This window comes from Pleurodeles waltl, chromosome 2_2 (genome assembly GCF_031143425.1).
Source record: "Pleurodeles waltl isolate 20211129_DDA chromosome 2_2, aPleWal1.hap1.20221129, whole genome shotgun sequence".
Classification (NCBI taxonomy): Eukaryota; Metazoa; Chordata; class Amphibia; order Caudata; family Salamandridae; genus Pleurodeles; species Pleurodeles waltl.
In genome coordinates, this window is record NC_090439.1 from 1013869503 (window position 1) to 1013894198 (window position 24696).

General features: G+C 44.0%; 1 protein-coding gene across 2 annotated transcripts in view; it reads right to left on the reverse strand.

Annotated features, from left to right (window-relative positions):
- ASAP1 (ArfGAP with SH3 domain, ankyrin repeat and PH domain 1) overlaps positions 1-24696 on the reverse strand; it is a 1537410-nt gene that overhangs the window by 1446242 nt on the left and 66472 nt on the right. For both annotated transcript variants that reach the window (XM_069220757.1, XM_069220758.1), the window contains exon 2: positions 12197-12283. In XM_069220757.1, the coding sequence (XP_069076858.1) occupies positions 12197-12255 (59 nt within the window). In that variant the 5' untranslated portion in view covers positions 12256-12283. The remainder of the gene's footprint in view (positions 1-12196; positions 12284-24696) is intronic.

Genomic DNA, 24696 nt, shown 5'->3' on the forward strand with positions numbered 1-24696 from the left:
TGATCCCGAGAGAGATTGTCTGCTAACTGATTCTGAATCCCTGGAATAAATTGTGCTATTAGGCGAATGTGGTTGTGAATCGCCCAATGCCATATTTTTTGTGTTAGGAGACACAACTGTGTCGAGTGTGTTCCTCCCTGTTTGTTTAGGTAATACATTGTTGTCATGTTGTCTGTTTTGTGGGTTATTATGGGTTGAAATGCTTTCAGAGCTAGAAATACCGCTAACAGTTCTAAGTGGTTTATATGAAACTGTTTTTGCTGAATGTCCCATTGTCCTTGGATGCTGTGCTGATTGAGGTGTGCTCACCACCCTGTCATGGATGCATCTGTCGTTATTACGTATTGTGGCACTGGGTCTTGAAAAGGCCGCCCTTGGTTTAAATTTATACTGTTCCACCATTGAAGCGAGATGTATGTTTGGCGGTCTATCAAGACCAGATCTAGAAGTTGACCCTGTGCCTGTGACCACTGTGATGCTAGGCACTGTTGTAAGGGCCGCATGTGCAACCTTGCGTTTGGGACAATAGCTATGCATGAGGACATCATGCCTAGGAGTTTCATTACTAATTTGACCTGTATCTTTTGGTTTGGATACATGGCTTGTATGACATTTTGGAATGTTTGGACTCTTTGTGGACTTGGAGTGGCAATTCCTTTTACTGTGTTGATTGTTGCTCCTAGGTATTGCTGTGTTTGACACGGCAGAAGGTGTGACTTTGAGTAATTGATTGAGAAACCTAGTTTGTGTAGGGTTTCTATGACGTAATTTGTGTGTTGTGAACACTGTTTTTGCGTGTTGGTTTTGATTAACCAATCGTCTAGGTACGGGAACACATGTATTTGCTGCCTTCTGATATGTGCAGCTACTACTGCTAGACATTTTGTAAAAACTCTTGGCGCAGTTGTTATTCCGAATGGCAACACTTTGAATTGGTAATGTATCCCTTGGAATACAAATCTTAGGTACTTCCTGTGTGAAGGATGTATTGGTATATGGAAATATGCATCCTTTAGATCCAGTGTTGTCATGTAGTCTTGTTGTTTGAGCAGTGGGATTACTTCTTGTAATGTAACCATGTGAAAATGGTCTGATTTGATGTATGTATTTAATATTCTGAGATCTAGTATAGGTCTTAGAGTTTTGTCTTTTTTGGGTATCAGAAAGTACAGTGAGTAAACTCCTATGTTTAGTTCTTGTTTTGGTACTAATTCTATTGCTTCTTTTTGGAGCAATGCTTGAACTTCTAATCCTAGAAGATTTATAAGTTGTTTCGACATACTGTGTGTTTTCGGTGGGACTGTTGGAGGGAATTCGCGAACTTCTATGCAATAACCATGCTGGATAATTGCTAGTACCCAAGTATCTGTTGTTATCTCCTCCCAATGTTTGTAAAATTGGCTTAATCTTCCCCCCACAGGTGTTATGTGATGGGGATGTGTGACTTGTGAGTCACTGCTTATTTTGAGGACTTTTGGGGCTTTGGAATTTTCCTCTACTTCTTTGGAATTGTCCCCCTCTATATTGCCCCCGAAAACTTCCCCGCTGATATTGGCTTTGGTAAGTGGGCCTTGTTTGTGATGTTGTGGTTTCTGTAGGTTGTCCTCGAAACCCTCCCCTAAAAGGTGTTTTGCGAAAGGTGCCTCTGCTCTGCGGGGAGTAGAGTGCGCCCATGGCTTTTGCCGTATCAGTGTCTTTCTTGAGTTTCTCAATAGCAGTGTCGACTTCCGGCCCAAACAACTGCTGTTCATTAAATGGCATATTTAGCACGGCTTGTTGAATTTCCGGCTTGAAACCTGACGTGCGGAGCCATGCGTGCCTTCTTATTGTTATTGCAGTATTTACTGTCCTTGCAGCCGTATCTGCTGCATCCATTGAAGACCGTATCTGATTATTAGAGATACTTTGTCCTTCTTCCACCACTTGTTGTGCTCTTTTTTGGAACTCCTTGGGTAAGTGTTCTATCAAATGTTGCATCTCATCCCAGTGAGCTCTGTCATATCTTGCCAAAAGCGCTTGTGAATTGGCAATGCGCCATTGGTTTGCTGCTTGTGCTGCAACCCTTTTGCCCGCAGCATCAAATTTGCGACTCTCTTTGTCTGGAGGTGGTGCGTCTCCCGAGGTATGAGAGTTTGCTCTCTTACGAGCTGCCCCGACAACTACTGAGTCTGGAGTTAACTGCGTTGTAATATAAACAGGATCTGTTGGCGGTGGCTTGTACTTTTTCTCCACCCTTGGAGTTATGGCTCGGCCTTTAACAGGATCCTGAAAGATTTGTTTTGAATGTTTTAGCATTCCTGGGAGCATAGGTAGTCTTTGGTACTGGCTATGAGTGGAGGTTAGCGTGTTAAACAAGAAGTCATCCTCAATTGGTTCTGAATGCAAGGTGACGTTATGGAAAGCAGCTGCCCTTGCAATCACCTGTGTGTAAGATGTACTGTCCTCAGGAGGGGACGGCCTGGTAGGGTACGAGTCTGGGCTGTTGTCCGATACTGGAGCATCGTAAAGGTCCCATGCATCGGGATCATCTTGACTCATGGCAGTATGAGTCGGGGAGTGCATCAGTGGAGGAGTTGCTACTGGTGATGTGTGTACTGATGGTGGTGGAGAAGGTGGTGGAGTTGTTTTCTTTGCCACCTTTGCCTGTGGCTCCTTGTCCTTTTCGTGAAAGGCAAGTTTTCTTTTTATTTTAATTGGAGGAAGAGTGGTTATCTTCCCTGTGTCTTGATGAATGTGGAGCCTCCTTTGAGTATAGTCTGGCTCTACAGCTTGAAGTTCCTCTCCAAATCTATGTTTTTTCATTTGTGAGGCTAATCCTTGTTCCTCTGTATAGGAACCTGTTCTCGGCTCCGAGGCTGGATGTTTCGGAACCGAAACTTTTTCGGAGGTCTTTTTAGGCTCAGAAGAAACCTTTGTAATTTTCGGCGTGGTGGTGTCTCGGTGCCGAATTTGTTCGGTGCCGCTGTCACGGTGCCGAAATTTCTCAGAGCCGATGTCTCGGGTCCGAGATTGCTGTGTGGCGGTATCTCGACCGGAGTCGGATGACTTCGACACCAGCGTGCCCTTTTTCGGTGCCTTGGCTCGGTCACCGCTTTTTTGGGTTAAGCCATGGCCTGTTGGCGGTGGCGTCCCCTGGGCTTTTGTTGACTTGTCGTGAGTCTTATGTTTCGACGTCTTACTCACGGTTTTCGGCGTTTCTTCGGCCTCGAGCTCTTCCGAGTCCGATTCGTGGATAGAGAAAGCTTCCTCTTCTTCCTCGAAATGCTCTTGTTCTGTCGGCGTCGACGCCATCTGCAGTCTTCTGGCTCTTCGGTCTCTTAACGTCTTTCTGGACCGAAACGCTCGACAGGCCTCACAAGTATCTTCCTTGTGCTCTGGGGACAAGCACAAGTTACAGACCAGATGCTGATCCGTATACGGATACTTGTTATGGCATTTTGGACAGAAGCGGAATGGGGTCCGTTCCATCAGCCTTGAATTCACACGTGGCCGGGCCGACCAGGCCCCGACGGGGGATCGAAAAAAAACCAAAGGGCCACCGGAACTCTTTCAAATTCGGTGTCGATCTGTTGTAACTAACCCGATACCGAACGCAAACAATACCGACGTTTTTTCCAAGATTCTAACTAACTTTCCGACCCGAAACACGGAGCGAAAAGGAACACGTCCGAACCCGATGGCGGAAAAAAAACAATCTAAGATGGAGTCGACGCCCATGCGCAATGGAGTCGAAATGGGAGGAGTCCCTCGGTCTCGTGACTCGAAAAGACTTCTTCGAAGAAAAACGACTTGTAACACTCCGAGCCCAACACCAGATGGCGGGATGTGCACAGCATGTGTATCTGCAGCTACACATGCCATCGAACATATATATTTTTTTTTGCCACCAGTGCTCTTGCAGTTGCAGCTTGCATCTTCAAAGCAATGTACATACTTTAACTGACTCTTTTCAACTGAAGCTTTTAGGCAGCAATAGAAAAGTAAACTAAGTCTTGTGATTATGTTTCTGCTACAAAAGGGTCTGACTTTTGTCTAGTGGCAGAGGGTTTATACGCCTACTACAAAGATCAAATCTGTATTTTATGTAAATAGCTGAGTAGATTAGCAAAGTCAGCCATTACCTGCGCTATAATACAAATTAATTGTATGTGCGGGGGACTATGGAGAGATGAGGGGCACTTTTGTTGGGTGCTAGTGAGGGAATCCGAGGAGGAGGTCATGGGAGTAGGAGCACCAATAATGATTGTTGGACTAGGCGCTAAAGACTTGACGATTGGTATGAGACAAGGTGAAGTAATAGTGTGTCTTTTTTTGAGTGTCTTGAAAGAACGTGCTGATTGAGGGAAGAAACGGAGATAAGGTGACCTCTACTGTTGCACGTATCATACACACACACACACACACCAGCAATTTTGTGACTGTCTACATAGGCTAGTGTTTTAGAGCAACAGGTTAGCCAGTAGCAGAGATGGCATCTCATTGGATGACTGCTGCTCAAGCCCTAACTCGGGTTATGGAGGACAGCTCTGACATAAGATCAGATACTGAGACAGCAGATACTGAGACAGCATCTGAGGGATAGGACAATGACGCAGATTCTGGGAGTGATTTTTCATTCGGAGGAGTCCCATTCGATAACTCCTCTTCCATTGATTATGGGGGAGGTGATGAGGACAGCCCTTCTGTCCCTTCGCAAGCACAGTCTGTTCAGCGGGACAACAGTGGATAAGCCCAACATAGAGAGCAGGTACATGCGGCGGCAAGCACAGAGAGAGTGCTCTCTTGGGAGCTCCCCAATTTAGTTCAGCCCCAAATTCTACCTCCCAAATCGTATTGTGGAGACATCAAAATTATCTATCACAAAACAACCTGGTTTTGTAAAGCAAGCACCTGCGGTTTTGGTCCAGGGCTCGGCGGCCATATAGGGAAACCTACAGAACCCAGACATTTCTGGAAACTAGACATCCGCGGGGGTGACTTGTGTGGATTCCCCAAAGTTTTCTTACCCAGAATACCCTGCAAATGTGAAATGTTGAATAAAAACTAAATTTTTTCTTGCATTTCTGTCACACAAACTACAGAATATGCTGGGATCCACAGAATTCCTACAACCCAGAATTTCCCCACCTGTCCTGATAAAAATACTACCCCACTTGAGTAACTAGTGCCTGCGTCAGGAATGGATCACCCCAGGGTCAACAACTGCCCTCATGTAAGGACCAACATTGACCATTGTGTGATCTATTCCTGTCGCGGGCACTAGGTCTACCCGCACAAGTGAGGTACCATTTTTATTGGGAGACTTGGGGGAATGCTAGGTGGAAGGAAATTTGTGGCTCCCCTCAGATTCCATAACTTTATATCACCGAAATGGGAGGAAAAGGTGTTTTTTTGCCACATATTGAGGTTTGCAAAGGATTCTGGGTAACAGAACCTGGTGAGAGCGCCACAAGTTACCCCATCCTAGGTTCCCCTAGGTGTCTAGTTTTCAAAAATGCACAGGTTTGGTAGGTTTTCCTAGGTACCGGCTGAGCTACAGACCAAAATCCACAGCTAGGCACTTTCCAAAAAACACGTCAGTTTTCAATGTAAAAATTTGATGTGTCCATGTTGTGTTTTGGGGCATTTCCTGTCGCGGGCACTAGGCCTACCCACACAAGTGAGGTACCATTTTTATCAGGAGACTTGGGGGAATGCTGGGTGTAAGGAAGTTTTTGGCTCCTCTCAGATTCCAGAACTTTCTGTCACCGAAATATGAGTGAAAGGATGTTTTATGGCCAAATGTTAAGGATTGCAAAGGATTCTGGGTAACGGAACCTGGTGAGAGCCCCAAAAGTCACCCCATTCTGAATTCCCCTAAGTGTCTAGCTTCCAAAAATACATAGGTTTGCTAGGTTTCTCTACATGCCGGCTAAGCTAAAGGCCAAAATCCACGTCCGTTTTCTTCGGAAAAATGACATTTGTCCACGTGCTGATGTAAGGTGCTTTTCAAAGTGCCAGGTTCTGCACACTGCATCCTCATGGGAGTCACATATCCCGCTTCCAGGCATGTCCTGTGACAGAGGCAAGAGTTGTTTGCAAGGGGCAAGGTCTGTTCATACTAGTTCTTAGTGCAACCAATAGGTCACTTGCTCCGAACTTTAGCATTTTATCCTTGCAAGGTCAGGACTGTGCCAGAAAAGAAGGGTGATTGCTCATAAACTAAAACACAGGGGCGAGTGAGATACTGGCCGATCTGCTCCTCTTCTCCCCACTGTCACTCTCGTGGACTTCCACAGAAGTCGAGTCTTGTGTGAGTTTTTACCCACTGTCCCTCCCCTATGGTCCGACTGATTTCCTCCCGTCGGGTTACTTCTATTTTTGGAGTAAACGTTCAACTTTTCAGGGGCTAATATAGAGTCCCAGCATTGCTCTAGAGAAATGATGGCGTCATGTATATCTTTGAAAAATTAATTACACAACACGTACGCATACCGACTTTTCACCTGGAAAATTAGTTGCAAAGTATGAACGAGATATAAAGGTGGGTAAGGACACGTAACTCGTCTACCTCCACAGAAAATATATTTATAAGTGCGGAGAAACCCTTTATGCTCTGCGCCACTGAGTAAGAGGGTGTCCTCTCTCAGTTCTCACCCTAGAAACACATTTAACCCCGTCTCCGACGAGAGTAATTTGAATTAATTTCTAGTATAGTAAACTACCTGCAGGGGCTATGCGAAATCTTATAAACCTAGGGCTGTGGACGTTCGCCTACTTTTATACGACAGCCCCATCATAAACTTCTATTTAAGCACCCCTAAATGGTAGATCTTTAGCTATTTGTAAAAAAAAAAAAAAAAAAACACTTAACAAAAAAACAGAATAATGCTGCCTTATCGAACTGTGCAAACCCTGAAGCTTTTCACTTTCAACATGACGCAGCGTGGGTGCCATGCCTGCCATGGCACTTCCTGTGGTATAGTGTTTCCTGGTCACAGTGTCACAGGAAGTATGATGGCACGGGGCCAGGGCAATGCACAAGTGCTAAAAAAACACTAACTAGTCCCACTAATATCAAAGCATAACAGACTTCCCTTATTTAAAAAGACAAATTATGCTATTTGAATTTAAATTCTTTAGTTTTTTTTAACAGGATTTGACGTTCAAATGATTTATCACGACTGTAGTGTCTTTGTCCTACTGACGAAGGAGGCTCCGATGCTGCAGGTCAGAGGTTGCTACCTGGGCCCCTCTTTTCTTAGAAGTAATACTACTTGATAGCTACTGCTAATGGCAGGTTCGGTATTTACTGGGCGCAGTATTAACGCCCCTTTTTGAGTTCTGTACCTTACAATAGGGGAATATTGTAATGCTGTATATTTTCTCAGTTCCGAATTGTAAACCTCGAAATATGCAATATTTTCTTTGCATAAATTCTACCAATGTTTACTTAGTAACATTAGTGCAGAAAAAAACGATGGCAATAGTTTATAAACAGGAAAGCGGGAAACGATGGAGAATAATCTAAAGGTTTTATTTATTTTTATTTGAAGTAGGGACAATTTTGGTGCGCGAAATCTAAATTAAACAAGTTTTAGCTTTAAAGATCAGGATTCTCCTGCCTCAGTGGTGGCTTGTTGGCATGTATGTAGTTGTAAACCCTGGTCAGGTGCAGGCGCTGTTGGTCCACCGTCAACCAGACGCCTGAGATGGTGTTCCAGTCTCCAATGGACACTTTGATTAATTGTGTGGCCAGCCAATCAGAAAAGATGGAATGGTATCCAGCCTTTGACAATGAATGATTCATGTCAGTCTCTGCTTCTACCCCATACCCTATCCCTGGAAGAGAGAACATTTTAAATTCTTCAGAAACCTGGGAGGACACAGGAAAGAGCTTACTTTCTAGAGTTTTACTCTGATTGACCGTAAGAGCATCTTTCACCAAACACAACTGAAGTGACGGGCACATGTGTATTATTACTTCAGTAGGTAGTTTCTATTGCTAGTGGTAAGGGTGGTCATAGTAGTATGTGGCTATTCCAGGTCTGCAAGGATGGGCCAGGTTACAATCTTCTGGTGGCCAGCAGTTAACAGCAGATCTCTTCAGAAAGTTATTCCATGCCTCTTCAGATGGTGGGTAGAGTGGTTAAATTCAGTGAATTGATTAGTTTAGTGGATTATAAATGGATCTGTCCATATTGGTATGAGAGCCATGTGGCACAGTGTATTATTATGTAAACTGTATTGGTTTATATTCGGCCACAAGACTTCTGAGTGTTGAAGTACTAATCCGGGTCTCAAAGTTTAGGAATCCAGGAGCTGTTGGCCTGACCTCTGGATGGGAGGCAAACATTTTTACTTCATCACTGATCTGTCTAGTGTGGCTTGCGGTGGAATGCTTCTGGAACTGTTCACATCTGGTTGCTTTACTAGATCCAAGGGTTGTAGTTTTCACGTCTGGCGAGCAAAGCTCAGTCTCGGGTTCAGTTCTTCTCCCTGTGGACCTTAGCTGAGAAAAACCTGGAGGCTGCTGTTTCCCCGCACCCTGTCAAGTGGCTGAAGGTTAAGCCCAGGGTGACTGCCCTTGCATATAACATATCTGTGGGTTATGTCCACAAGTGGCTGTCCCTCCTACAACATTGGCTGTAGCCCATATCGAGGAGTACCTATACTGTCCTATATGGTGGACTTAAATGATGTCGAGGAGTGACTGTCCACACCTTCTAGAGTGCAGGTGCAGTAACGCAAGTACAGTTCATGTTCCTATGACCCTCTGTCACATTAGCGACAGTACATATCTTGTTAACTGTTAGTAAGCTAAGTATTTGTACTTTTATTTCTAAAAGACTGGTTGTTGAGGTGAAAAGATCATACTCTACCCAAATCATGTTGTTCTTAAGGTTTAATGCTTTCGTAGTTATTAAGCGGAACAGAAAACACTCTCAAGACGTACATGGGCGTCCAACACTTTTATTTTTTTATTTATTTTTACAAATCGTTGTTTCTTCAGGGCCTATTCATTATTAACAATATGGTAACTCAATGGCAGAAAAATTTCAGAAGACTGTGTTTACTGGCACATAAAGCCTTTATCCGGGAGCTGAACATTTAACAGCTGTGGAGTGCAGGATAATGTGTGTAGTGTTTTCCATGTGCATCTAGAGAGTTGGGGCCAGATGTACCAAAGGATTTTACCCATTCTGTGACTATGGGAAAAAGCTTTCGTACATATGGCCCTTAGCGTATTACCAGTTAACAAGATATGCTCTGTCTCCAATGTGTAGGAGAATCATAACAATATGAACTGTTCTTGCTTTGCTGCACTTGGCCAATTACACAGCATTTAGCTTCTTTACGATCAAAGAAAAAAGCAGAGTAAAAAGGGAGACTCAGTGGCAGTGCACTTACAAAACTGCGACAGAAAGGAAACATATGCCTGATGTAGCCCTAGGAAACAGCAGAAGATATGGGGGAAATGGTGGGTGTACTAGGACTAGATCTATGGTACTCCAAATAGAGCCCGGGGGCCACATACGGCCCTCCTGACCTTCACATGCAGCCGCCAGCTGAAAGAATGGACTGGGCTGCTGTTACTTCAGCAAGCACTAATATTAAAAAATATGTTAAATGGAAACGTATTTATTTACAGACTAACTGAAGTTAAAAAAAATAAAAAAAAAATAGGGTGTCCTGCAAAACTTAACTGTAGGAACAGATTCATTTCATTTTTCAATACATCTTGCGTGTGTAAAAATATGATAAAGTCTCTTCAAAATTCGAAAGGTGTATTGGTACTCCTTGGTACAACAGAATAGATAAGTGCATTCAGAAGTATTGTATTTAAAACTAAACGTTTTCAAAAGTGAGTGTAGAAATATTCATGCCTCCTCACACCCTGGCAATGCCAATAGTTAATTAAGAGGCAAGCCAATTGCCATGTGTAATCCTCTATGTGGTCAGGGTTCTTATTATACATGGACAACATTATAGTTTATTAAATGAAACACAAGAGGTTTATGCAGCATATACCTTGAGCTCATGTATTTCAAGGTGCTCTTATATGTCATAACGAAGAAATAGGAGGCACGTTGAAGTTAGGCAATTGCCTAGGATCAAACAATTGGGTCAAGTAGGGAAGCCGGGATTGATCCTAGATTTTCTAGCTTCAAGCTGTGCAGTTCTATTTCATTTCAATCTAATAATCAAGTTACTAACTTTTTACACTTGCCTCTCCCAAGGTAGCAACAGCAAGCAGAAATGCTTACTCTAAGGTGCGGTAGAGGGATAGCAATTCAGATACAGAATAACACAGTATTGTCAATGACTCTCCTAGATATGAAGCGGTTACTTTAGAGAGCAGTATCTAAAGAAACCCTCAGGCAGTTGCCGAATGGATGAAAGACAGCTACCTCAAGCTCAACTTGGATAAGGTGGAGATCCTCATCCTGGGCTCCACCCCTACCGCCTGCGACACCTCCCGGTGGCCCACTGCCCTCGGGACTGCCGGATCTCCCACCATCCATGCACACAACCTCAGCATCATTCTTGACTCCTCGCTGTCTATGGCCCGCCAAGTCAACACAGTCTCATCCTCGTGCTTCCACACACTCCACCTGCTCCAGATCATTTTCAAGTGGATCCCCATCAATGCAAGAAGAACAGTCACCAATGCACTGGTCAGCAGCAAACTCGACTACAACGCACTCAATTTCTGCATTAACAAGAAATTCCAAACTAGACTCCAGAGAATACAGAATGCCGCAGCCAGACTCATCCTGGACATCCCCTGCCACATCCACATCTCTGCCCACCTGAAAAACCTACACTGGCTCCACGTCAACAAACACATCACTTCTAAACTCCTGACGCACGCTTACCAGATCCCACACAACATCGGACCTGCCTACCTCAACCACTGCTTCTTCTTTTACACCCCCCCAGGCAACTCTGCTCTGCCCAACTGGCCCTCGCCACCACCCCTAGGATCTGAAAGAACACGGCTGGAGGAAGATTGTTCTAACCGCTGCGCAGACCTGGAACACACTCCCGCTTCACCTCAGGCAGTCCCCTTTGCTGGTTTAGTTCAGGAAGGACCTCAAGACCCAGCTCTTCGATTGATCCACGTCCCCCACCAGCGCCTTGAGGACTCCCAGGTGATAAGCTGCGCTATACAATATGTGATTGATTGACTGATTCAAAATAACTCCATTACTCACTGCCCACACCATGTATGCAATTTACTTTCCCCACACCCACCTTAACCTCCCGCACACCAAGACCATTGTTTTTGGCCCCTGGTGGAATGTTTGTGAGTACCCAAGGACTAGATAGTACAGCTGTCTGTAATTCAAGGGACGAGGTGGCTTGAATGGGGGCACCCTCCAGCATTGTACATGAGAACATCTGCAAAGGTTTGTACTGTGTGTGACTACTCTGTGCCTACAAAACAAACAAAAGGGAACATATTCTAAGGTGGGAAGGGGATCTTTTAAGAAATATCTGCATAGCATGTAAGTAAACTGTACATCTTGGCATCCTTTACGTGACAGAAGAGATTTTCATGTTTTCTTTGTTTTCATCCAGCGAGCTGCAGTAAGTAGCTGTTTGCTGCGCCACGGTAATAACAGTGGGCTAGTTGGCACGCTTTGAAAACTATCATTAGAGGTAAGAGGTGTTTAGAAACCACATATGCGAAACTTTACAACGCGAGGCAGAGAATGCGCCTTTCCTTCAGACAGAATCAAACCACAACAATCGTGCATTCTTGCTACGTGTGTTCAATTACTGAGGTAAACGTCGCCCTTTTAGAAGGAACGACAAAGCACATTACGCACAAGACGTTGCGTCTCCCGAGAGCGCGCTTCTGCCAAGTAGCCGGACCGGGCCCCGTGCCTGCGCAGCAATGCAAATCACTTTATAAATATTACAGGCTTTCCTTTTAGCATCTATAGCCGATTACAGCGTCGACCTACAGCATCGATCGCCGCCGGGACCATTCTCCGAAAGGGCTTTTACTGTGTAGGCTAAAGTTACAAAATAACCTGCCTTCCAAATGAAGACATCTGTTAAAAAGAAGACAGGCTATTAAAAATAATTGCAGGGGCACTATACACAGCGCATTAAGGAACAACACTGAGTAATGATAATTTTAGAATGAAAGCAGGATATGACACGTTTGGTTGTGACGGTAAACATTTGCCGTTCGATTTCTTACCGATTCCATAGGGAGTCTCTTGATGAGAAGCTGGAAAGCCTTGACGCTGAAGACCTCATGTCTCCTCTGTCACCAGGACAATATTACCTGAAAAGGAGGTCAGAATGAGAGTTTATTTATAGGTAACACATTTATTCTTAATTGTATGTGGTCAACAGTTCTTAGGTTTCAGAACAACGCCAAAACAGTAACCCTCCCAGGTGAAGGAAAAATCACAAAGGAGGTAAAACAAATGAGGGACGGTAAGGTTCAGAGACCTCACTGTGTACATAGTAAATGCGGTGGTAAGCATTTAGTCCTTCGTCAGTTTCTGATACACTAAGCTGCGAGCATACGCGTCATATTTTGCTTTGCTATCGCTCAAGGCTTCCCATAGTCCTTTTTTCTGTATGCCTGGATAGACTAGATTGGCAGACTGGGGGGCTTATGTGGCACCAGCTAAAGATAATGGGAACATACAAAGTTTACTGACTGCGCAGCTTTCAATCTCCTAGTAAGAGTAACTCTGGTTCTGGTGGAGATATAAAGGCACAAGGTTTGTATCCAGGATAGAAGTGGATAAAAGATGGTGATGGTAAGCGAAGAGATGTTAGGGGATGCGAAAAAACAGTACAAAGAGGAGGAACCAGTGAAGATGCAGAGAATGTTAGAGAAATCAATAGGAAAAACAACTCATTTCTCTGTTGTGGTTGCAACTACTTTGGACCTGAGGAGATGTAAACCAACCTTGCTGCCTCATTATGGCACCCGCCAAAAAACAGACCATTAAATGCTTTGCACACCACCACTTGTGATGTACTTTACGCCCTAATTAATGTTACGTACTACCATTACACACAACTGGCTTCAAAAACTGAAATGATTCAGTACAATCTAAAGGCAAACATTCCTCTGACATTATGCCTGGTTGTGAGAAACCTTGAGGTCCAAGTCTCTTGCAAAACTGCTCACAGCACCTTATATCAGTGGTTCCCAACCTGTGGTCCGGGGATCCCTGGGGGTCCGTGAAGCCTCCTCAGGGGGTCCCCAACTGCTTAAAAAAATAAATATTATTAACAGATAATTAAAGCGTACCTAAATAAAGTGGCTAAATGTACAACTGAAAATTTAGAAAGGTACTTTAAATGTCAAGGAATTTGAAAAGAAAGGTGAAAAATTGAGATAAAAATTAAATTAGTGTCCTCAGATTGATTTGTGGGACCAGTGCAGGTGCATCAAACACAATATACTATGGACGATGTGTGGCTTCAACTGAATTTAGAAAAGTTCCAATCTTCCTTTTAAAATTATTATTATTATTTTTTTTTTTGTAAATTAAATAAAATGTGTTATCATTTGTGTATGTGTTTGATGAATGCGTGTTTTTGTGTATTGTTTTGCAGTTCTAATCATTGACAATGTTTAGGCTGTGGTCCCCAGCTTTCAGTAATGATTCAGTGGGGTGAGGGGATCCCCGGATTCCAATAAAGATTCAGTGGGGTCCCCGGGTTACAGTAATGATAAAGTGGGGGCTCCACAGAAGTTAAAAGGTTGGGAACCACTGCCTTAGATAAACAAGTCATTCCCCCAAAACGCACAGGCCCATCCTTGGAATTTACGGCTGCTCTTAACCATCAGAAGTGGCAGTCTGAATTATGTGTCATCCTTTCAAAAGGTCTGCGGCATGCCACCTCAGGTTTTTAGATTTTCTGGTTCTGAAAGTAAAGGCCAAGGACAGGTTTCTGACCCGGGTCAAGGTTTGCTTAGATGTGCGTAAGGCACCACATGACTGAGCTCTGTCTTTTCTTTCGGTTATTACTTTGCCACTAGACCTCAATCAACAACTGCCGAACTTCTCCAGGTCAGATGTATTAATCCCACACTGAGGGTTGCACTTGTGAGGTTGTGATTCTAGGTTTGGTTAGGTGATGTACAGCTCCCATCAGCTGTGGGTTTTGAATGCCACAAGTGATCCAATGCATGAGACACGGAGTAGGCACGCACATAACCGGGTGATTAGATCTGAAGACTGCATCTACTCAGCCCACCCCGGATCAGGAATTATTACTTCAAGGTTGAACATTAATTTTGTTATCACTTGAGTGTTCTCTGATGGAGTCTGTTTAATATAATATTTCATGATGCTCTCATCTAGGATGTGTATTGATGCTCACTTAAATAAAGCTTTGCTGTTGAATATGTAAATCATGACGCAGGTGAATGATTAATCTGTCTTTCCTTGTCTGCTTACAATGTATGAGTTTAGTGATGATAAATACATAAACATGGAAATGTATAAGGAAAATGGAATATGAACAGGGATCAGAAAATATTTATTTCACATAGCCTTCCCCAAAACATGTAAACAAAACCCTATTGATTATAAGAAACACATCAGAAACCTGCAACTGGTGATATATGACCTCTGATGAGGCGGATTTCCAAATATTCGCGATTCACACAGGTTACCCAGAAAATATCAGGAAACTCAAAACAATCACTGGTTTTCAGTACTACTGTTGGAAAACTGTGGATTTTTACTAATAGCCCTTTAGAGGGATTATGACAATGCAACGGTGCTGAGAAAAATGCTTTCCTCTTCAATTTTTCTTCTTCAGAAAGAAACTACTTTCCTGCGGAAACCTGCTTCCCAGGATATTTGGGGATGTTCACTTTCCATTCTGATCATTACCAGGGCATGAATGATCTCGTCCCAAAGCTTCCTAATCCCCTACCTGGAACACCCTCTCCTCCTAGGATGTACTCATGCACTACATTACACCATCGTGGGGGTGCTTTTGCTTTGAGAAAAAAAAAAACATTTCAAGTTGGCCACAATGCATGTGCATGCATAGCGGTCACATGGGAATGTTTCTTCCTTTGCTTTAAGAAACATTATTGCAATATGGCCAATGTGCATGTTGACGTACTGCAACCAGCTTGAAATGCTTTTTTCCCCTTACAGTTAGTATGGTAGATATGCCTAAAGCAGGAGAGGAATCGAATGTGGATAAGTGTAGTTAGTTTATCAATTCCTCAAGAAGTGTGAGGATCGAAACCGAAGGGTACAACATAGCAAAAGAGCTACAGAGAGAGAGAAGGAAAATAGTTCCTCATAAACTCCACTGCAAGGTCCTGATGAAGGATACAATGTATCCCATTAAAACACTGGGAGAGTGGAATGCTCATTGGGCAAGACAAATACGAATAAGGAAGGACAACTAAAAAGATGCTGAGAACTGAGATAGACAAGAAAACCTTCAAATCATGAGCAGGACACAGACCCGGATGAAATGAATACATAATTTAGAGCACGCAACTGATGGACTTAACTACGCAGTGATGTGGCCTGGAATAAAGAGTGGGTTGAGAACGAGGGAGAAACATGGGGGTGAGCTAATATGTTTGTTCACTGGTATCTATGATTATGTGGATGGTAATGCTGTAAAACTGAATTTAAACTTGCTAAAACTTTAAAGTACAAGAAGAAGAACAGAGATGCCCATTAACTAGTAATGCAGAATTCTATGTGGAGATTCCAGATTGACTGTATTTCACAAACAGGTCGTAATCTCCCCAGGAAATGGTGAGTAACTGCGTGGAAACTGTTTTTCCAGCAAGCATTTTGCTAATCATTCTCGATTTTGTGAGGTCCAATGCAGACATTTGTCATCTGTTTTGAGCAGGTCCTAAATGTGTACAAGGACTCCTGTGCTGGGTGTGTGCAGGAGGCCTGGGCAGGGGAAGAATGAGGATGAACCAGATGTCACCTTGCATAGACTGAAGGTTGGGCAGGGGAATGGGTCCATTCTGCAATGCAGCCATTTCCCAAAGCAATTTCACCAGCCAGAAATCCTGAACTGTAAGACGGATCCAAATCTTCTTGCACCCAGGCCTAGGAACACCTTCCAATGCACAACTGGGATGGTGGAGTTCCATTCAGGAATTCCTCTCTAGGCTAGTCGTAGTGTGGGCTAGACCAGGTATTGGGTGAGCTCCGTTCACCCATGTTTATGTGAGTTTTTTGTTTATTGTTTGCCATTTCTTTTATGGGTTGCCAATCAAGAGCATGGCATTTAATTAATGGTTAACACTGTCCTATGTGTGATCGCAATCGTTTTTATGATGGGATTCAAGAAGTCCTTTTGTTAGTCAAAAACCAGTGTGTGCATTTTGATGTGTTTACTTTGCTGTTTTACGGCTTTATTTTTTAATAAGTACTGTTGTTTGGATGCGAGAGCCTGCTATAAAGACACAGTTGTATTCACAGATCATACTTGTATGTCTATTTGTTTCACCTTGCTGTCATAGCATGTTGTTGTATTTAGAGACTTCTTTGTCCATAAAGATGTGAAAACATTTAGGCTTGCTTACAGAAGCAACGACAATACCGGTCCCTTCGACAAAAATATCTATAATGCAGTATTTTACTGTGAATGCCTATTAGGTTCCTTGATTACAACACAACTGTCATATTCTGACTACTTTTCATAACACTCTTCTTTCAGGGTACAGCTTAACAGCAGACTTCAGCAAAGAGGACAAACTCTTATTACAGCATTAGAGGTTGCTTCATTAAGGGATTTTATATCTAGGATAGGTGGGTGCATCACACATCCAATAATAAAAAGTTACACCTACTGGCTTTGCAAATGTGTGGTAAGAGATGGAGTTAGTGAGCACTGGAGGGAATGCTGTTGCAGATTCTGGCCACTGCTCGTGAGAACGCTTTCCTTAGGGTCTCTTTACAAGTCCCTCAGATGAGAACATAGGGGTCTGTAATGATAGTTACTGGCCCCACTGGAACTGAAAGCGGTGGCGTTTCACTCAGAGATTTATTTACATTTTGGAATTCACAAACAAGGTCAGTAGTAGGTTTGGAAAGCTACACCAGTCTCAAGTTTCCAGACATACTACTGGCAATCAAACATCCAAAAGGAGAGGGGGCACAAGCTTGCAAATAGTCTAGCTACAATCAGTCGGGGTAGCTTTACAACTCTTTATTTTTTACACACAGTGCACTCTAGACAGAGTGTGACTGAGGGTTTGGCGAAGGAGTAATGGCAGACAGCGTGGTGGAGGACTTTATGCCAGCTCCCTGCATTTACTCTGCCCACTGGTTTTGGGGATGTCTGCAGGCACCACGGCAATCTCTATACAATGGTAGGAACTGCCGGAAGGGCAGTCCCTGTCAATGTAGGGAGAGTTTTACAGAGCGCTCTCTGTTAAGCATGACACTGCAACCATCAAACATTTCCAAAGATTTTTATTTTGCAAAAACAAACACCTTAAATCGGGAGTTTGTTTTTGACAAATAAACTGACTACTCCCACACCATGGGAGATTTTTTTCCCTCGGTGTGGGGGCTATTTTTCTTTTTTGTAACTGTTCCCTCACCACCAGGACATACCTAGCAGTGACAGACAGTTAAAAATCACATTCTCACAATCCACTCCAAAGAGTGAGGACAGTCGAATGGCTTACCTCCAATGGCTCCTACACTGTTGAAGGAAGTATACTGGAGCAATTTTACTCTGCCACCATAAAACATGGGGTCCATACGACTCAAAATCAGGTGGGAGGCCCTTGAGTTTAGCGAAAAGGGTACACCATCACTGTTGTAACAGAATACCATACTGTGTCCGCCGAGCCATAAACCATCCCTAGAGGCCCGCCTAATGCAAACCAGTACGGATTCTGCTCCTCATAGGCACAGTCCATCCTGAACCTTGTTCCTGTCACCCATTCACCTTGTTGGACACTGCCTAAGTTGGGACGTTTGAGTCTCACTGACTAAGCAATGCCGATGGAGCAGCTAGGTAGAAACCACCCTTTCTAGAAGTCAGTCTACTAGGCTCAAGGTGTATGTGTCTCCAACCAGTAGATCGCAAGCTACCATTAGCTCGCAGAACTCTTCAGAGTAGCTACCAGCCTTAAGTTAATTTTTAAACTAAGAACTGAACTAAATATGTGTTGTGTCTTCCTTTTAAAGTTTAGAAAATACTTTGTTTATTTTACATTATTATCAGGCTGTAGATAGCAGAGTTTGATAATGCGCAGTGCTGCACACAGATGTATGGCTCAGGTAGGTCACAGAGGTTCAGTACAGAAGCAAAGACTTTGACATGAGACAAAATTAAAACGGTGAATTTCGTGGGATGCATGTAAACATACAATTAACTCTTCAGTTACTTATTCTCCCATTTCAAAGCGTTGCACTTACACACAGCCGGCATCTCACTCATAGAAGCTGGTAGGCGCATTGCCACATTTGTAGCTGAAAAAATACAGCCGTTTTTTTATTTAAAAAGAGGAAACATTTAAAGTGCAAAAAATGTTCCTTATTCTGAACATTTTTGCAGAGCGTTTGTGTTGTACATGTAACAGTGCCACATATGGCAAAAAGTATGTCATGTGCCATAAGTATATACGACACAGGCTCTCAGTCACCCATACATATACATCTCATTTATTCACACACGTTCATACATCCCCACATACCACAGACTGATGCACATGAAAGCCCTGTCATAGGACCCCTGGTCACAGTGTTTTGTTCAAGCCTTAGTATGAGGCTCCATGGACATTAGGGTTAAAGTTAAGGAAGCTAACAGAAGGGGTGTCTGGTAACAATGGGCGAGTTGCTTTGCCTTCAGTAGCTCATGAACATTTTCAATGATCAAACATAGCTCTTGTCACAGAAAAGGTTGGAAATCCCGTGTGTACAGCAACAGGTGATAACAAGAGGGAGCCACTAACTAGAAGAAGGAGGAAGATTCACTTTGGTATTGACGGCTGAAGGCCGGTACTAGTTTCCAGAAGATGTCCTCAACTAGCATTAGTAACAGCAGGAGAACAAGAACCACAAAAATGGAGGAAAACGGAATGGACAAAAATGAACAAAAGGAAGCAAAGAACTCAGCAGATAAAAAGTGCATAGAGCAGTGCAACATTCTGCTGAGTCAGCTGAAACTCACGGCAAAGGTCCATAAACCCAGGCAACGTCAGGAGGGCAAAAAGGCTACAATGGGAGACACTCCGTAGGAGTCACTGGAACAAGGGTCTTGTTATGAGTGAAATAACGAGCCAGTGAAGGCCCACCCACACACCCTGGCAGGCCTAGACCCACACACCCTGGCAGGCCTAGGGTTTCCAGGATTCTGCATGGAACCAAATGATGAAAAACATGTATTGACTGCTGCCACCATGCCCTCGTTTGTACCAGTTTACTACCAGGTTCATGTGAACGACAGGGAAGGTAAAACTGGAAGCATGATGCGAAGCATGCAGCAAGTGGGGCCCTCGTTTGGAGACAGGTCAGGATATGTGCAGAAGTGAAGCCAGAGATCATATGAAGACCAGGAATACTCCCCAGGGATTGGTGCAAAAGGGGACACGGTAAGTGACGTGTAACCCTATTTTCAGATGTGTTTATTGGAAGTCATAATGGATTAATTTCACTTACTGTACAGGCTAAAAATGTATGTGCCTGTATTAATGGGATGTCTGGCTGTGCCAGGTTTTTGTGGCATGCGTTGATGTGGCAGCCAAGTAGATATATGTCTGACTATGAAACTCACTTGAGCTTAAGACTTGCATGCTTCTAGGCATTCCTGATTGATGTTGGGGATCCATTGCCAGTCCTTAATGTGCAGGTGCCTTTTTGTGTAAAATGTGCAGGGGAAAGTGCTTTGGTAAGGGACAACGCAAGGATTCATTTTGCTCCCACACCACAGATTTTTCAGTAAAACGAGCATTATAAATTGTAAAATGGAAGAATGTATATATCTCTTCCTGGTGGAATCAAATCTTCTGATGATCTGTTTACGGTAATACTAGGTTTTCTTCATTCTTCAGCTAAAAGTAAAAGCAGCTACCGTTTCACCAACACAGACGTTTTGCTCTGGCAATGTCTGTCTAGAATCAGTTCTTATTTCTGCCTGTGACTTCCACAGCATCTCACATATGCACACTTCAGCAAGTCTTTCAATACACCCAAATGCGACTTTACTGTTCCATTAAATTTAAATATGAATATTCTATATATGTATCGGCTTCCCGAGCATTGGTGTTTAAAGTGTCATTTATAGGTGTCTTTTGCTGCACAGGGATGGGAGATCTCTGTTTTAACTCTTCTCAACTTGATGTTTAAATCCTTCTACTGCTCATTTTTTAGATCTTACATGTTGCATCTTTGTTTAAGCACTCCACAAGACCATGTGTTTTCCAGCTGTCTTTATAGAGTGTTACACTCTCTTAGCTAGTGTGCTCTCCCGTCAACAGCTACTGTTGCTCTCTCATTGTTCCCTTTTCCATCCCACCCCGGCTCCACATTGCTCTCTCTCTCTGTTAGTTTGCTTCCCTCTCTACACCTATGTTTCTTCCCCACCCGCAACTACTGCGCTTCTTCTCCCCACCCACGCCCTGTGTTGCTTCCGCCTGCCCTCTGTGTTGCTTCCTCCGCCCTCCTATTGCTTTCCCTTCACTTCTGCTCTCCATATTGCTTCCATCACAACCCTCCTCATGCTCCACATTGCAGTCTCTCGCTTGTGTTTCGCTGTTTGTCCTTGACTCCAGGGGAGCTAAGGATATTTAGTTCTGCTTCACCACGGAGCAAATGGCGTATACAACTTTTGGATCACCGTGGAAAAAATACTGCAGCTCGATTTCTAAATCGTCACGGAGGTACAAAGAGCACCTGGACCTACAATCCCATCCTGGGGTGTAGCAGTGGAGTAGGTCAGGCCCTGAGGTTTCTTTCACTGAAGAGCACGACACCCTCCTGTGATGCATAGCATCATCTGTGCTCCTGCCCTCCCAGACACGTTCCAGAGAGATTGCCATAACGGAGCAAATCTCTTCTTTCCGCTCCAAAAGTTTTAGGTTTGACTCCAAGGATGCCACATTTGTATAACATCATAGGTTGTAGCTCTTGTCTACCAGACAGCTTTTAGTTGTATGTAAGCAAAAGCATATGGTGGACCACAGTGTGTTTAAGTAGGTTAAAAAAATCTGGGGGGTCTCTAATCCAGGCAACCTAAGTAATTAAGGGTGTGGCTTAAAACATGTGAACGACAATCCAAGGCTTTACATAGTATGCTGCCTGACCAGCATTTAGGTGCTTGTTTGTGAGTTTCCAGCTATTGCGCACAAACATATCACAAGAAATAAGATGCAGGATCAGTGTTTCAGGCAGATTCCTGCATGTTTTTCTCTGGTCTCTTTTTACAGGGAGAGTTTGGCTAGTAAATGTACATTCATTCAAGGAGGTCTTCTACTGGTGCAGGTTCACCACTTTTTTGGTAAACCTGTTACTACATATAAGATGCTGATCCAAAAAAATAAGCAGGTTAAAACTGTTTAGTAAAAACAGGATGACAAGAAAAATCAACACAGACATAGCAGACATGACTCTGGGGACCCTTGACCCAACTAAAAAGCCAGAAACCGATTTATTTGGGCAGTGTCATACCCCAAACACCCTCACTCCCTGAAGCTAGACTCTGGCTGCTCCAACCCCACAAGGAGCTAAAGGAGCCATTGTTGTGCCCAGGTTGAGGTACCTATTACCAAAACTCCTGTTTTTGCTGCAATCAAAGTTAGCCAATAGTAATCAATCCTAAAAGGAAAGACACAAACGCAATCAGAAAGGCTGACTAAAGCCCCTTCACCAGCCCAACCCTTGGGTGAGTATCTTTGGCCTGCACGTGGACATCAAGATGATGCCTCCAGATGATTCCTGCCAGTGGTCCTCATTAAGAAGGAAAAAAAAGGGATCTTTTTCCATGTGGATCTTCATCTGTCACATTGACAATTTCAACAAGAAACAGGCTTAACCTGGTGTAACCTTTCATGTGGGAAAGATGCCTACCAGAAGCCCTGGGCTATACCAAAGATCCCTGTACCCCTGAAATGGTACAACTACCTAACGTGATTTGTGGTGTGGAAGGTCTCCGTCCAGTTCATTAGGGAGACATACCTAGACCGATATATTTCTATGTTTAAGGTTCTTCCCTATGATACAGTTAACTTTGAAGAACTTTGTTACTGCTTAGCATTAGACATGACATAATTGCAATGTTAAAATATGGCAATTACATGACACTGACAAATCCCAAACTAGTTAAAATATAGTGGGTCTGACTCACAAAGGTAAAACATACACTTATATGCAACTTTACAACTGTTTGCTATTCACAAAGATATTTTACGCATAGTATTTTTAGGACAGCAGAGCCTCTGCACATAAAAAGATAGTACAGTCCTGTGCTTTTATGTGTGGAGACTCCGCAGTTGTAAAGATACTACTACTAACATATCTTTGTGAATGGCAAATAATTGTAAACTTACACTAAAGTGATAGTTCAGACACCACGAGGTCCGTGAAACCTAGGCGTTTGCTATGGTGAATGATGACTTTGGACTCCTTGACAGTGAATGTTGTCATATTTTTAGACCTTGTTTTACACACAGAGCTAATCCAGAGCAGTAAAACTTCAACTGGCTCAAGCTACTAAAGGCACAAGCCGGTAATCACTGGCATTGATCATGGCACTGAGGCACGGCCACTATAATGTGTTACATTGTGTTTTCAGCAAGAATCCCTTGAGCCAGCACTCCCACTTCCTCACAGTTTCCGACTCCTGCCCATTGCTCCTCAATCCTCTCGTCCCTTGAAGTAAAGCGCTGTAGCCTGTGCTACCTCACCACTTCCCTTGAAGATCCCCTTGCCTGTGGACATGTCACATAATAGCCCTGGGGATAAGTTACTTTGCATATCTTCCACACTGTGTGCAGTCACATCTGGATAGCCTTTTTAGAGGTATGTGGTTAACTGCCCTTCGACCACACTAAGGGGGGCATTATGACCCCAGCGTAAAAAACGCTTACCGCCGCCCGCCAAATTATGACCACAGCTGGATTTCCGCCAGAAGGATGTCGGAAATCCGGCTGTGGCAATGCCAGCGGATGGCGGTAAGGTGGTGCTGCTGCCAGCAGCGGCACCACACCAGTAGACTGCCGCCAGCCGTATTATGAGAGTTAATATGGCCTGGTGGTGTTCTGCTGGCAGACGCTGCTGCTAGCAGCAGCGCCATGTCCGTCTCCTGCCGGAGGACCCCCTGGACACAGTTAAGTGGGTGCTGCGACAGGTGAGGGGGGGGGGGGGTTGTGTGTGTGTGGGGGGGGGTGTGCGTGTATGCCTGTCCATGCGTGTATGCGGAGGAGGGTTGCGTATTGTATGTGTGTGCATGTTTGGGGGTGTCAGTACGTGTATGTAGAGTAGGGTGAATGCGTGTCTGCGTGTATGTATGTAAGTGTGTGTGTGTGAATGGATGTATGCGTGGATGAATGTGGGAATGGGTGTGTGTATGCATGTGTGAAGGGATGGGGGGAACCCGTGGGGGGGGGGTGCGGGAGACCCCTATCAGTGACAAGGACAGGATTCCCTGTCACTGATAGTGCATACTGCCATTGTTTTTGTGGCGGTAAAGGAGCCACGAAAACCATAGCGGTACGTGGGGTCATAATCCCGCAGGCATCCAAGTGATGGCCGTCGGGCTGGAGATTGTTGTCTCCAGCCCGACAGCCGTTACCGCTGTGGCGGTCGGTGTGGTACCGCCAATGTGATAAAATGGAGGAAAGTACTGCCAGCCTGTTGGCAGTACTTTCCTCCATGTTACGGCCGACCGCCGGGGTCTTAATGACCCCCTAAGTGTCTTGGATTGAATTTAGGGTAACATGAAAAGAGGAAGCAAACATTTCATCAGATGACATGCAGCTCAGTGTCCACGCAGCTCCCTCTGAAGTGCCTGTCCCTTATATGCAGTTAAGTGCAGGTCTTTAAGTGGGATGAAAAACTGGAGGGTCTCTAAAGGGGCATAGTTGGTGTAATTAAGGGTGTGGCTTAAAATACGTAAACTAAAAATTTGTACTTAGCATAGTGGACTGCCCGACTGGTATTTTGTTACTTCTTTCTGTCGCTGCATCCAGCTATTTAATACAAGTAACATTACACCTACAACAAGCCAGGCCTACTGCCTTTGCCAATGATTGTTAGTTACATAAGATAAAGAAATAACAACGGATCTGTTGTATAAAATATTGAAAATGCTTCAGTTCTGAAATGATGAGTCTGTGAAAGAACTATAACCAGCCTCTTTTAAGCCACATCAAAGGCAGTGCAGGATGGTGCTGCAGTAGAGTTTAAAAAAATGTTTTACCCTGAGGGTGAGGGCAAAAATGGAGAGCCCAATAGGGACCAGACTCAGCACCTGCTTTTTAGAACTGCCAGTGCCGAGCCCTGCCAGGACCCGGCCCACTTAAAGCCCTGGTTACGTGTAAGAAAATGAGAAAGTACTCCTGTCCCACACGACCAACGCAAGCATGCAGCCTGTGCTCTACTTCTGTACAGGCTGCCTGTACGTACCTCCGACCTGAAGAGAGGTTTTTCACCTCACCTTTATCACGATTTGCCCCTTCACATAGACGCACCTCATAAGGTAATCAGTCTATGAATTTTG